The 15,594-nt window shown below is 39.0% G+C and overlaps 1 protein-coding gene across 1 annotated transcript; it reads right to left on the reverse strand.

Annotated features, from left to right (window-relative positions):
• Positions 1-7,437: 7,437 nt before the first annotated feature.
• Positions 7,438-8,386, reverse strand: LOC108490269 (olfactory receptor 1L8-like). The gene is given in 2 exon segments (XM_017795968.1): positions 7,438-7,869; positions 7,871-8,386. Coding segments are annotated over 2 exon segments (948 nt in total).
• Between the last annotated feature and the right edge of the window lie 7,208 nt (positions 8,387-15,594).

Below are 15,594 nucleotides of genomic sequence, written 5' to 3' on the forward strand. Positions count from 1 at the left end.
CTAAGAGAACTCGGCCACACCTTTTCAGATGGGCTTCTTTCACTTAGTAACGTGCATTTAGCATTTCTTCGTATCTTTTTTCTGTGTGTATGTGTGTGTGTACATATGTCCAAGCTTATGTGTGCACAGGCCCACGTGTGTGTGTGTGTGTGTTGAATGCACAAGAAGACCAGGGGGCCTCACTGTTGTTCTTCACATGCTGTTCACCTTGGGAGGGTCTCCCACTAGTTTGGAACTTGCCAAATAGTATAGTGTGACTGGGCAGGGAGCTCCAGGGATACACCTCTCTCCAGCTCCCCAGTGCTGGGATTACAAACACACACCACCATTCCCAACAATTTTTTTTCTGAGTTCTGACACAAATGAAATTTTTACCATATGCTAAACATGGATATTTATGTTTATAGACAAGTATACTATATGCCACTAATCAAAGAAGCCACATTCTGCCACAGATGGAGGCTATTACAGAGTACCACAACTGGTCACACACAGAGAGTATAAGTCTGAGAGATGCCCGGCCCTAAGTGACACATCTACAGGGGAACATCTACACCTAACGTTCATGAAACATATCAGAACAGGGGACGGAGAGAACCTCCGTCCTCACAAGCAACTCAACTCTCACAAGCAAAGCTTCCTTATACAACAGAGTGTGATGCACACATAAGGCCACAACTGGCTAAGTTTAAGATAACAGAAGACTGCAGACTGTGTCCCAGGATAGGACTCCTATATTAGACCTCACTCACCCACAGCTCAGAGACTATTTTCATAAGAAGGCCTGAAAAGATTGTAAGAGCCAGGACTGATGCATGAATATAGGGAAACAGAGGCTTTCAGACACTGAAAGCTTGTTCATGTGAATTTGCAACAATGGTGGCATTGTGCACAGGACCTATGGGCTTCAATCAGACAAAGGCCTAACGCAGAGCAACAGGAATGGTGACCAGCCCAAGGCTTAGCCTCGGAACTCTTGGCAACTGAGTACTGCTAGGTGAGAGAGAGTATCTCTTCTTTAAGATCTCTATACAGGCTGACTAGACTCCAGTGTATGAACTTGCATGGACAGACATCTGTGTAAAAATGCTTGACTGGATAGGACAACATATTTGACAGAATGCATGTGGTCCAGTGGGGGTAGGGTCTGTGTAGAGGCATAGATGGGGGAAGGTGTTTAAATTTGATTAACAGCTATTGTATGAAATGCACAAAAACTCAATAAAAATATTAAAGAAAATAAAGTAAAAGAAAGAAATGAACTTTTGTATATTCATCTTTTATAAATATTAGTATGATTTCTACTCATTCAAGGAGGGTTTCTTTATTTCTTAAGTTTTCTACATAGATTATGCTATAAACAAAAAAAAAACAAATTTCTTCCTTCCCAACCTTTATACGCTCTTTTATTTTCTTTGCCTGTCTTAACTGCATTAACTTAGACTTCCAGAATGGTGTTGAAAAATAATGTTGAAAGGGACCTCCCGCTTCTAACATCAGTGGGAAAGTTGTTAGTTTCTGACCATTAGTGGTGTTATCTACAGGGTTTATGATGATGTTATCTACAGGGTTTTTATAGAAATCCTTTATGAAATTGAGGAAGTTTCCCTCTATTTTCAATTTACTTTGTTTTTATAAGAATATAAATGGGTTAATGGGTTTTGTCTAATAATTTTTCATAGTTTTGCATACATGGAATAAATACCACTTGTCATGGTATATAATTATTTCTTCAATGTATGATTTAATCTTTCAGTATTTTAGAAAGGGTTTTACACCAAAATTCATGAGAGATATTGATCAGAAGTTTTCCTTTCTTTAAGATCTTTGTCAGAGTTTTATTATTAGCGTAATGGCAACCTGATAAAAGTATTTCCTTGGTTTCTATTTCCTGGAAGAGATTATAGAGAATTGGTATCAGTTTTTCCCTCAAATTTGACAGAATTTATCAGTGAAACCATTGGGGCCTGACACCTTCTGTTTGGGAAAGTTATTCATTGTTGAGTTATTTATTTAATAAACATATAAAGACCTATTAGTCTCTATTTCTTGTGTGAATTGAATTGTGGCTTTCAAGAAATAGGTTCAATTCAATTATGCTAGCGAAGTTGTGGGCATAGAGCTGTACCTAATGTTTATCCATGGATCTGTGATGAGGTCCCTTAATCTCTCTCTCTCTCTCTCTCTCTCTCTCTCTCTCTCTCTCTCTCTCTCTCTCCCATCATTTTTATTAATTTTGCATCAAGATAGTGACTCGTGCCTGTAATCCCAGCCCTTAGGAGGCAGAGGCATAAGGACCATGAGTTCATGGACATCCTGAGCTGCATAACAAGACTCTGTCTCAGGATTAAGCACTCTGTAGGCTCTTATTCTCTTCATGTTGGACAACTGTGGGTCTCTGTGTTAATCAATATCTGCTGCATTAAGAAGTTTTCTGGTGATAGCTGAGAGGTTCATTATCTATGAGTATAACAATAAGTGAATAGGAGCTGGTTTAATATGTCTATCTAGCAGAATGATGTCCATAGATTCTTCCCTCTGGTCTGTGACCTGTCTATTCTTCCCTCTGGTCTGTGACCTGTCTAGCCTCAGGTTCCAAGGCCTGATATCAGTGTGAGGCATGTCAAATTTCTGCCTCCCAAAACTCAGGGATCATTGCCAAAAAGGGGGTAGAAAAATTATAAGAGCCAGAGGTGGTGGATGACCACAAGGAAACAGAATTTCCTGATCATTTACTCATATGAATTCATAACAGTGGTGACATCATGCACAAGTCCCATGTAAGCTCAAGCCAGACAAAATCCCAGCATAGAAGTGGGGATGTGGATAGGAAATTCCAAGCCTAACTGAGGAACTATTGGCAACTGAAGTCTGTTGGGAAAGAAGAGTCAGTCTTCCTTAGGATGTGACTCTGGGTAGGTTAACCAGGCTCCTGTGGTTGGAACCACAGTGAAGAACACTGGGGGATACAAGTTTGACTTGATAGGCCTTAAGTATGTGAATATATATGTGTGTGCATATATATATATATAATGGAATACATGAAATCAGGTAAATAGTTGTAAGGGGAGATGTAGATAAGGGAGCAGGATCTAAATATGATTACAATATTTTGTATCTTCTGAATATGACAAGACTATTGCATTAATGAACTCTGTGGTGGCTCTGGTTGCCTACACAGGACCTGCATAAGACCAAGTCAGTCAAAATTTCAGCATGGGTGGGGAGGAGCTTATGAGGCCACACCCCTAGCTAAGAAGATACTGGCAGTTGAAAGCAGCTGGAGTAGGAAGAGTCAGTTTTCTTTAAGAATGTGGCTCCTAGAAGGATTCCATGTGCCAGTGGACAGTACAATACCCATGCCTGTATAAGCAGCACTGATTGGGCTTAGGAGGTTATAGAAAGAAGACATGAAATTGGGAGGGAGACATTGGAAATCTGTGAATAGTTGAAGTGTGGGAATAGGGAATGGATATGATCAAAATATATTGTATACATGTATGAAATTCTCAAACAATAAATTAAAATTTTAAATAAAAATAAAACATTTTTTAATTTTAAATAAGATAAAATTAAAACCCCAAAGAACTGTGATGTCCCTGTCTGCTGCAAAAAGAAGCTTCTTTGATGAGTGGTGTACAGTATGCTTGTGTAGATTGGATTGGTGCTACTTCACGTAGTATGGTAGTTTCTAGTTCCATCCATTTACCTGCAAATTTCATGATTCTGTCTTTCCTTACCACTGAGTAGAACCATTACCGTTTTGTAACTGTACCTCATTTTCATTATCTATTCATCAGTTGAGCAACATTTGGGTTGTTTCCATTGCTTAACGATTGTGAAAAGAACAGCAACACAATGAATGTACAGGTATCTCTACAGTAGGATGAGTCCTTTGGGTATATGCCAAGGAGTAATATAATTGAATCTTATGGTAGGTTCATTTTTAGTTTTTAAGAGTTCTCCACACTGCTTTCCATGGGGCTTGCATGAGTTTGCAATCCCACCAGCAATGAATGAGTGTTCCCCTTATCCACATCCTCACCAGCATTTGGTATCATTGGTCCTCTTGATCTCAGCCAGTCTGACTGGGGTAAGATGAAATCTTAAGGTAGTTATGATTTGGATTTCTCTACCTAAGAATGTTGAACACTTGTTAAAGTGTTCCTTAGTATTTTTATTTCTTCATTTGAGAACTCTCTGTTCAGGTCCTTAGCTCATCTTTTTATTGGGTCATTTATTTTCTCATTTCTTTGTTTTTTGAGTTGCACAACTGGTCACACACAAAGAATATGTGTCTGAGAGATGCCCAGCCCTAAGTGAAACCTTGACACTTAAGACTCATGGAACATAGCAGAATGGGGGTAGTGAGAATACTTATATATCCCTCAACTCTCACCAGCAAAGCTTCCTCATACAACAGAGTAAGATGCACACAGAAGACCACAACTGGCCAAAGTGTAGAGAATAAGAGAATGCAGAATTCATTTCCAAGGATAGGGCTCCTATATTAAACCTCACCCACAACCAGCTCAAGACCATTGTGAAAGAGGGGACAGAAAGATTGTAAGAGCCAGGGCTGGTGCATGAACATAAGGAAACAGCAGCTTTCAGGCCCCTGGGAATTTGCTCATATGAGCTTACAACAATGGTGAGAGCATGTACAAGACCCATGCAGACTCAATCAGACAAAAACCCAGCATAGAATTAGGAAAATGGGCAGCAGGCTCCAACCTTAGCTGAGGAACTATTGACAACTGATTACTGCAGGCTGAGGGAAAGTTGATCTTCTGTAAGGGAGTGATTCTAGATAGGCTGACTAGACTCCAGTGGATTAACTTGCACCAAAGGATATCTGAGTACAAATTCTTGACTGAATAAGCTTTATCACATATGACAGAATGTGTGAAATCCTGTTGGGGACTTATGGGGGTTTCAAATGGGGGAGGAGGTCTAAATTTATTGAGATCTGTTATATGAAATGCACAAAAACTCAATAAAAATATACATTTATAATAAACAAAGAAAAGTCTTGGAATCAAGGATAGTATATTCTAGAAAGCTATCAAATTACCTGCCAAAGTTAGCGTGCCAAGTATATTTTCAGATATGCATACCCACGAAAAGCTTTTCAACTGGCAATTTTCACTTTTCACCATTGCATTGAGCATCTCATTTATTAATAGGTTTAAATCCCATAAGCAATAGCTTTCATTTGAACAAACGTAGACAATATGAATGTGTAGAGCAAGTGCTATTCTTTGTTCTCCCCACACTTTCTTATCCACTCACAATACAGAAAGAAAGAGAGAGAGAGAGAGAGAGGGAGAGAGAGAGAGAGATACTAGTCTCAGAATGGAATTATACTTTCACATTTAGTTCCACATCTTTAAAAAATATTTTATTGAATTTTGAGAATTTATTACGATGTATTTTGATCAAATTCAGACCCTTCCCCTACCTCTACCCCCCCACTTTACTACCCCTCCACCCTTCATGTTCTCTATCACTTCCTTTAGAGGCCTAACCAGTCCGATTTGTGTTCCCCAAATGCTCTTTGCTGTGGGTCATCCCTTGGAGCCTGGTCTTAAAGGTCTTATCCTTAAAGAAAACACACTCTCTGTCTCCCAACAGTCATCAAGAACTAATAATTCCTGATCTAGGGCTAGGGTTTCTTGCTCTGTACCCAACTTCCAAGCTGGGAATTTGTCTGACTTGGGCTTGGGCAGGTCTTATGCATGCTGACACAAGCAACATGGGTTCATGTGTGCAACTGCCTTGGGTCCACAAGAACACGATTTTCTTATGTTCATCCATCACCTCTGCCTCTTACAATCTTTCTGCCCCTTCTTCCACAATGATCCTTGAGCCTGGGCATGAGGGTTGTGTTATAGGTGTCCCACTTATGGCTGGCCACTCCACAATCTTTTATTCTCTGCATGTTGACCAATTAGGGGGTCTCTATGTTAATTGCCATCTGCTTCCAAGAAGATGCTTGTCTCATGAGAATTGATAGATGTGCTAATCAATGGGTATAGCAATAACTTATTAGGTGTCAGCTTAATACTATGTCCATTTAGCAGAATGATAGAAGTAGGCGATCCCTCATGACCTGTGACCTGTCTAGCCACAGGTTCTTGGCCAGGATTACAGTATTGGGTGTAGGCTCCATATTATGAAGCGGGCCTTAAATCCAATCAGAAGGTGGTTGGTTACTCTGATTACATTCCTGGTAATACTACACTAGTAGGTATATTTTGCCAAGCCAGTTATTATTGTAGCTCGCAGAGTTCACTTCTGAGTAATGCAGTTCCACATCTTGATCTTCCTACTTAATAACTTTCTAAGGCAGTAATAAAGATATATTTGAGGCCGGGCGTGGTGGGACACGCCTTTAATCCCAGCACTCAGGAGGCAGAGGCAGGCAGATCTCTGTGAGTTCGAGGCCAGCCTGGTCTCCATAGCAAAGGCTACAGGGAGACCCTGTCTCAAAAAGACCAAAACAAAGATACATTTGATTCCTTGAGCCTGCTGTATAAGGTAGTACTCCATATAATAAACTACAAAATCTTTCTATTTCTCAATTGATAATATTTCAGGTTGCTCTTTTATACTTGTTTTAAACTGAGATTTATAGAACAACTTTGGATATATATATATATCCTAACATTCTATACATTTTATAGTAATAGTACTCATACATTTATGAAAATAATATATTATAATCCTGTGAGTATAAATTTCTAGAATAAATAACATATTTCACGTATACAGTTTAGCAGCAAAGGAAAGCTTTTTGGGGGTGAGTTTCTTAATCCCCCTGTGTGAGATGGACAATTTCTATGCAGTCCCAGTTTCTTGTCCTATTAGCAATTTTAATTACATGGTAAAATATGAAAGAAAATTTAAAGTAAATAAAACCACAGTAGTACAATACATGAAGGATATAAAGAGAAAGACTAAAGACAAAAGAAAATATTTAAGAGAAATGAGGAATTTCCTCAAAATGAGAAAAATTACATAAAACATAACCCTTCTCACCTTTTCCTGTTCTTACTTCATTCTTCAAAGGTTTGTGAAACCATTCAACTGCTAAAATTAAGTAATTTTTCAGTATTATTTTGAAATAGAAGAATTTTGAAACCCCAGTCTAACAAACAGTGAGAAATTTGCTCAGGAATATTTGTGAGAAAAAGATTAGTGTTTGAAAGATGAGAACATAATAACATGATAAAGGAAAGGAGAGACATAGAGACTAGGAATGTCATACCTATGTAGATACCGGTATCCATCGTGAATTACATCAATGAGTGTCATTGCCCCCAGTAGCTTTGCCTCACATGGATTAAAAGTACTGACTTGTAACAACAGGTTATTCACTAAGAACGAATGGAAATGAGCCAAGTCCAAGTGGAATAGATGGCACTTGAGAGTTTGTCAAGAGAATGCTTCCACAAAGCTCCTTCTGTTCATGAGTTTCCTCAGGCCCTGTTTCAGGTCTTTATTTCTCAAGCTGTAGATAAAAGGGTTTAACATGGAGGACAAAACTGTGTAGACAATCATAGCCATGTGATCCTTGACAGTGTAAGTGGACACAGGCTGTAAATAGACATAGAAGATGCTTCCATAAAAGAGGGTAACCACAGTGAGGTGAGAACCGCAGGTAGAAAAGGCTTTGCATTTCCCAGCAGCAGAAGGAATCTTGAGAACTGTTAGGAGAATTCGAACAGAAGAGAAAGCAATGCATAGAAGAGGGGTCACCAAAACAACAGTTCCTTCCGTTATTATCACAATCTCATTGACAAAAGTGGAGGAGCAAGACAGTTTCATTAGAGGGCTGAGATCACAGAGAAACTGGTAGATTACATTTGGAGCCACAAAAGGTTAGACTATTCAGCAAAAGTGTGTGCAGGAGTGAATGGAGGTGTGGAAATGAGCAGGAAAAGGTCACCAGCAGGACACAGCAATGATGGTTCATGATAGTGACATAGTGGAATGGATTACAGATGGCCACATAGCAGTCAAAAGCCATGACTGCCAGAAGACAGCTGTCACCATTACCCAAGGCATAGATGAAATACATTTGTGTCAGACACCCAGCATAAGAGATTGTTTTCTTTTCTGACAAGAAATTTGCCAGCATCTTGGGGACAACAGTTGTTGTGAAGCAAATGTCAGTGAAAGAAAGGAAAATCAAGAAGAAATACATGGGAGTCTGGAGATGAGTATCAGAGCAGATAACCGGAATGATGAGCAAGTTCCCTGCTATGGTGACCAGATAAATGGTGAGGAAGAAAAGAAAGAGTGGCATTTGGTCCTCAGGCCGAGAGGAAAGTCCCAGGAGGATGAAATCAGAGACACTGCTCGTTTGGTTGACTCTTTCCATCGACTTGGATTCAGTGTTATACAAGAAGCTTTGTTACTTAGCACACTCTAATTCTGTGATCCAAATCATGAGAACCCAGGAATTCTTAATTTCATCTCTCTGGTCACAGGTAGCTGTTGTGCATGGACAGCTTGTCAGTCTCATGAACTTTGATATATTTCTCTCACCAAATTTTGGATATTGCCCTGGCTTCACAGTGGAAACTGGAGGGACAGAAGAACTTTCCTTTAGAACCTGTGAAGGGTAGATCTCTCTCATTCTGATTTTTCTCATTATTTTGTTTTATATTTGACTAACATGTACTAATTATACCATGCACTAATCAAATCCAGCCTCTCTTTACCCACTGTCCCCACCATTTGTAATCACCAGTATAAGTTTAGATCAAGAACAGTATGATCATTCCAAACAAACAAACAAACAATGCTCTGAAAGCACATCTACCATGATTCACCTATTCAACTTCAACTTCTGAGTATACGTCCAAATCAAGGAGATTAACATATCAAAGAGATATGTCCCATATGTCCCTATTTACTATGGTAGGGTTCACAAGACCTAAAATATATATAATCACTCTAGAGGCACATCAGTGGGTGAACAGATAAATTGTTACATGTATAAAAGTATATCCATATAGAGAGATCATTTATAAACATGAAACATTACTCAGCTGAAAATGATTCAAATTTATGAGTTCTCATTCTGTGAAATGTAGTGTTCCCTTGATGAGAACATACCAATAACACAGGCAAGTCTTATTATTATTATTATATGAGCAGGGTCCCAGGAGCCTGTAAGACTCTACTTCCATATGGTCATGTACCTCCTCCCCTGGCTCTTAAAATCTTTCTGCCTCCTCTTCTGCAATAGTTCCTGAACTCTGGGTTCATAAATTTACAGAAATGGTGACAGCATGTCCAAAAATCATGCAAACTCAAACCAACAAAAACCCAGTACAGAACTGTAGAAATGCACAGCAGGCCCAGATCTTGACCAAAGAACTACTGGGCAGTTGATTACTACTCAATGAAGAAGAGTCCTTAAGAGAGTGACTCTGGATAGGCTAAAAAGACCCCAGTGGGTGAACCTTCACTGAGGGACATCAAGTGACACTAACGTGACTCAATAGGCCTTAACATAAGTGACAGAATGCATGAAATCCAGTGGCGGGTTATGAGAGGGTGCCGATGGGGAAGGGGATATAAGGATGATAAGATGCTGCTTATGAAATACACAAAAATATATTGCATGAAATAACAAAAATTCAATAAAATTTTCATAAAAACATATAAAAATTTTAAAGACTAACAATCTAAGTATTGAGGAAGATTAGGAGCACCTAAAACTCTTTTAAATTGAAAATGAGAATATAGATTATAAATGTTCTCTAGGATGCTACCCAGTGGCGTTAATATTTGTTTCTCCTAATCAATATTTTGCATCTTTGGTTCATGTATATGCAGTTATACTCCAGAGAATTACTTAATATATATGCTTACTGCCAGGCGTGGTGGCACATGCCTTTAGTCCCAGCAGTCGGGAGGCAGAGGCAGGCAGATCTCTGTGAGTTCAAGGCCAACCTGATCTACATAGTGAGTTCAAGGCCAGCTGGGGCTACAGGGAGACCCTATCTCAAAAAGACAAAAAAAATTATATATATAGTAGGATGATGATACATGATATATGCTTACCAAATGATATTTACAAGAATATTCGTAGAAACTATCCATAATAGGCCCACACTAAAAAAAACTTAAGTAAATGTCAATCTATACTACAATGAATTTAAATATTTAAATCATGTTATGTTTATATAATGAAGTTCCAAATAAAATAAGAACAAAAAATAATCACTAAACCTTGGTGAAACTCACAGACATAATATTGAACAACATCTCAGTGTTAGTAGCAAAAACAGTGAGTCTTTCTGCAAGGAACAATATATTCTAAAATGAAATGGAGATCTTTTTTAAAGGTTAAAAACTCATTCAATTTTGTGTCTTACAGGGCTTATACTGAGTTCAATATTGTATAACTGTATTAATTCAGCTGTGAACCTAGAAACTTACAGCCACTTGTGAAAGAGATGTACTCTTGCTCTGGAGTGTGTTACTGAATATGTTAAAGCTGTAATGAAATGCTTCTTCTAATCATGTACTTATTTAAAAATTTTAAATAAGATAAAAGTGATAAATTGATTCATGTTGAATATAAATATTCTGCTCCACAGTACATACTCTAATTGCACATAATAAGAATAAACACAGAGATGAGTTAGAATATCTACCAAGGTACTTGAACTAAGACAGTGCCAAATTCTGGCGAGCAACAGGGAATTCATCTCTGCTGTCTCCTTGTCAGCCATTTACCCAAGTTTTCTCTTTTAAGTCACAGGTTAAAATGAAAGGACTGACAGTAGCAAGTACAGGGCAGCATCCAAAGTTGACAGATGAGAGAAAGAGTCTTTGGAAGCCTACAAGCGGAACAGAAATCCCATTTGAAAGCAGTAGTGCATCTCTTCTCCTTGGAGATTTAAAGAGAATAGATAATTACAGTCTCTAATAATTAGTCTATCTTCCTACTGCTCAGAACTCTTAGGCCTCTAAGCCTTGTAAATATTCCCCCATGTGCCACCTCTAGGCTTTCCAGTTCCACTTATTGTGACTCTAAAAGTCTACCCTACAGATGCCTATAATCCTAGATTTCATTTCCACTCCATAAGAGGAAAAGGCTGATTCTCTAGAAGGGGCTGGGATGTGAATGGTTGCAGAACCCCAGAGCTCAATATCAAGTGAGAATGGCTGAGAACAGTTGGTAAGTGCTGAATCATATGGACCGCAGCTCAAGGGTGGGCTTTCTATTTACACACTAAGGCCTGTCTGAGACCAATTACTCCACTTCTTTAAATCGTGGTTTCCTTATTTAAAGAAAAAGAGAGTTTATCTTCCAAAAGCGAAAATCCAAAGGGGTAAGTAAACACTTTTAGCACAGGGCCTAAGCAGAGCTCAAGAGTCAATTCCTGTTAACTCTTCTTTCTACTGATAACTGTGGCCATGACTGTGACTACTTATATTTTGTCATTTTATACTTTGCTAGTTAATGACAGAAGCAGGGTTTACTCTCAGGTCTGTTTTACCCCTTAGTCTGCACTTTTGAATAATAAATCATTTCATGTCTTCTATAAAGGAGAAAAGTGTCAAGAGAATGAAATTAAAGTAGAAAATTGAAAGCGATTACTCTCTATTTTTGGAACATCAGGGGAAAAAACACCACTTGACTGGTCTTCTCTCCAAGTTTGTTTATTAATTTTTTTGAGATTTTGTACATTGCATACAAGAGCTCTTAATCGAATTCAGACGCCCCCTCCTCATCCTTGCCCCCCACCCCCCATTGGACCTCATGTATTCCTCATGTTAAGTCCTATCCATTAGTCTGTCCTTTGGTGAAAATTCATCCTTATACACAGTGTGATGCATACAAAAGCCCACAACTGGCCAACTTTTAAAGAATAAGAGACTTCACAGTGTGTGTCCCGGGGTAAAACTCCTATATAAAACTTCTCCCACCCACAGCTCAGGGACTATTGTGGAAGAAGGGGCAGAAAGATTGTAAGAACCATGGCTGGTCCATGAACATAGGGAAGTAGAGGCAGGCCACTGGAAGCTTGCACATATGAACCTGTGGCAATGGTGGTATCGAGCACAAAACCTATTCTGACTCACTCAGGCAAAGGTCAAGTTTGTTTTAATTTTCCCTCTGTAGACATATCTCAAAGGTCAAGAACAAAGATGTAGTAGACAGGATATTGTACCACATGAATTTATCTTCAGAACCTAAACTCACTGAAAAGACAGCCCAGTTGACAGGATAGATTCACCTGACCATGGATCATCTACCTGTGGTCATACTTAATGCAATTCCTATCTTGCTCACTTTTCTCCAGCCACAACAGACCCTCCCATATGGAAAACTGTCATATGTGCTTGGCAGTTTAAATTCTTACTATTCTTGCTTCTATTCTTGATAGCTGATTACTACTGTAGCTCCAAAATTAGATTTAATTTTTTTCAAGAGCTTTTTCTGAACTCTAAATAGATGTTCTAATTATACTTCTTGAGTGGTACCACCATAGCCCTCCTTTTCAATGCTAATTCAAGCTTCTGACCATACGTCTACCTGTTTTTGTTTATCAGTCTCCTGAGTTAGCTTGTAAACACAAGCTGTGCTTGTTTGAATTCACCTTAGGTATTCTTTCAGCACAGGTATTTCTGCAATCAGACAATAAATAAGTGCTGAAAACTTACAAACATGTCACCCTAGACCCACGGTGGAAAATTCTAAAGAGTAGATATAAGGCCTAAGGCTAAGTAAATTCTTCATTGGGTAAAACACTTGCAGCATGGTCTGAGGACCTGAATTCGATTCCCAGAACCTGTGTAAAGCCAGGCACAGTAGTACACGTCTGTAATCCCAACACTCCTATGGAAAGACGGTAGATAGAGACATGAGAATCACAGTACCTCACAGGCCAGTCTGGCATACTTAGAAATGAAAAGTCTGTCTCAAATAAGGACAGACACCAGAAGTTATCCTCTGTCCTCCACACATGTTCATGTGTGGATCTGCACTCATATACACAAACACGCACACAGGGTAAAAACAAATATTTATATTCTGAAACAAGGTTACTTTTCCAAAACAGTTAACAAGCATCTGTGGTGCCTACACAAAAAATGAAAGTTCGCCTGCCTCCAGATGTGGAATTACATCATAGATGAAATTACAGTTTTGGTAGAAGGTGAATGGTGGCACGTACCCTTGTTAACTGGGGGGTTTCCAGCTGGTCATTTTGCCATTCTGTTTGCTGGTCTGGTAAGATGGGGAAGAGATGCATTACATACAGTTAGTGTGGACCGAATGTTATGTCATGGGTACACAGTCCACATATTACAATCGTTATTTCTACTCCTGTGTATTGGCTCTGAAAACTGATTGTTTCCATCTCTCCTCTTCTGAAAATAATAATCAAAGAAGACAAGAAATTGTGAGGGGGAAACATGAAGAGTTGGAAAGAAATGTAAATGCAATACTTACATATGAAATTCTCACATAAAATTTAAATTAAATATACGTTAATATTATAGTTGGGATCCCAAATGTTCAACAAAGCCCTATCTGTTAAAGGCTTATCCTCGGGTTAGCGCTATTGGGAGATGGTGGAACCCAAGAAGAGGCTCTCAGTCAGAAGTTTGAGATCATGGGGCTTGCAGAGGATTATTGGATCCTGGTCTCTTCCTGTTTCCTTCTTTCATGTCCCAGCCATGAAGTGAACAGTTTTGCTTCTGTCACCCACATCCTGACATGATGTGCTACCATGCCACTCAGTGGAGACCACCAACCATGGACTGAAACTGCGAAACTTCTCTTTAGTAGATTAGTTCAGTATTTATTCTAGTGGCATAGAGCTAGCATGGTGTGCATAATCATGACCAACTCATAGGTTTCTTTTGAGTCTCAGTCAAATAACAAATAGAAATGTAACACTCTAATGTCATCTTTATTTTGTGCCTTTGTTTCCATCCAGACAACATAAAAACATAGCTGAAGTGTCATCTTCCACGCTGTGCTTTTGTTTTCGTCCTCATTTTTATTAGTTCTTTGCGAATCTCATACAATGTATTTTCATCATATTCTCCTCAGTTCCTCCTAGAGCCACCCTCACCTCCCTACCCACCCAACTTTGTATCCTCCTTTTTTAAAGCCCTTTTTCTGTTGCTTATATATTCTTGGGTGAGTGGCCATCCACTGAAGCATGGTTGACCTACTAGGGGTCATACCTTTAAAGAAAATTGGATTTCTCTTTCCCAGTAGCTATCAATTGCCAATAACTCCTCAGCTAAGGATGGGATATCTTGAAAACCTTTCATCTCCATGCTATGATTTTGTCTGGCTTGAGCCTGAGCTGGTCATATGCATGCTGTCACAATTGCTCTGGGTTCATATGCGCAACTGCCCTGTTGTGTCTGAAGAACACTGTTTCCTTGTGTCGTCCACCACCTCAGACTCTTACAATGTTTCCACCCTTTCTTCTGCAATGACCCCTGAACCAAAGGAGTGATATGAGTGTCCCATTTCATACTGGGCATTCAGCAGTCTCTTATTCTCTTCCCATTGGCCAACTGAGGTTGTCTGTGTTACTCACCATCTACCACCAAAGAAGCTTCTCTGATGAAGAATGAGAGAAGCATGAGTCATTAGGAGTTAGTTTAATACTGGGTCCGTTTAGTAGAATAATAGTAGTAGATTCTTCCCTAGAGTCTTATGACCTGTCTGGTCATCAGTTCTTGACCCTGATAACAATGCCAGATTTAGGTTTCATCTTTGTGGAGCAGGTCTTAAAAACAACTGAGACTGATTGGTTATTCCCATTACATTCCTGCCACTATCACAGCAGTGAGCATGTCCTGCCAGTCCAGTCATTATTGTAGCTCACACAGTTCACATCTGGGTAAAACTGATGGTTACTTTTCTCTAATGCTAAAGTGCATAGATCCTAGCACTATGGAAGCTAGCCAATAGGAATGAAGCTTGATTTCTCCATGTTCTACGTCTCAAGCATGTGGTGTCTTCAGAGGGTCTATGGGACCTCAACGACCAACATCACTGAAAGAGATAACCCATTCCTGGCACTGAATTTTTATTTGTTAGCCTGTGGTGTCTAGTAGGGGCATTGTCACCTGCTATAGGGTAATGCCATTTAAATTTTTTCTATGTATATATTTTAGGAAGTTTCTACACTAGTAGGTTTCCATATGACTTTTTCCAAAGGTGTGAAGTATTGGTTATCCCTCCCTGCCTTCCCTTTTCTACCATGCCTTCCCATCCCTCATTCTGTTTAACTCTTCATGCTCCATTATTCCCTGTTCCCTCTTTATATCACTGTATCCTATCTCTCCTCCATTGAAAACCCATCCCTTACAGCCCCTTATTAATTTCCTGAACTCTATGGTACTCCAAATGAAACACACAAATCTAAAAATTCAAAGCTCATATTTACAAATTAGAGAAAATGTGACATTTGTCCTTCTAGGTCTGGGTTATCTCACTCAGAATGATTGTTTCCAGCTCTACCCATTTATCTGAAAATGTCATAATTTTATTTTTCTTAACAGCTGAATAATATTTCATTGTGTATTCATTGCAAC

Source organism: Nannospalax galili, unplaced genomic scaffold (assembly GCF_000622305.1).
Source record: "Nannospalax galili isolate Female #2095 unplaced genomic scaffold, S.galili_v1.0 scaffold290, whole genome shotgun sequence".
Taxonomy (NCBI): Eukaryota; Metazoa; Chordata; class Mammalia; order Rodentia; family Spalacidae; genus Nannospalax; species Nannospalax galili.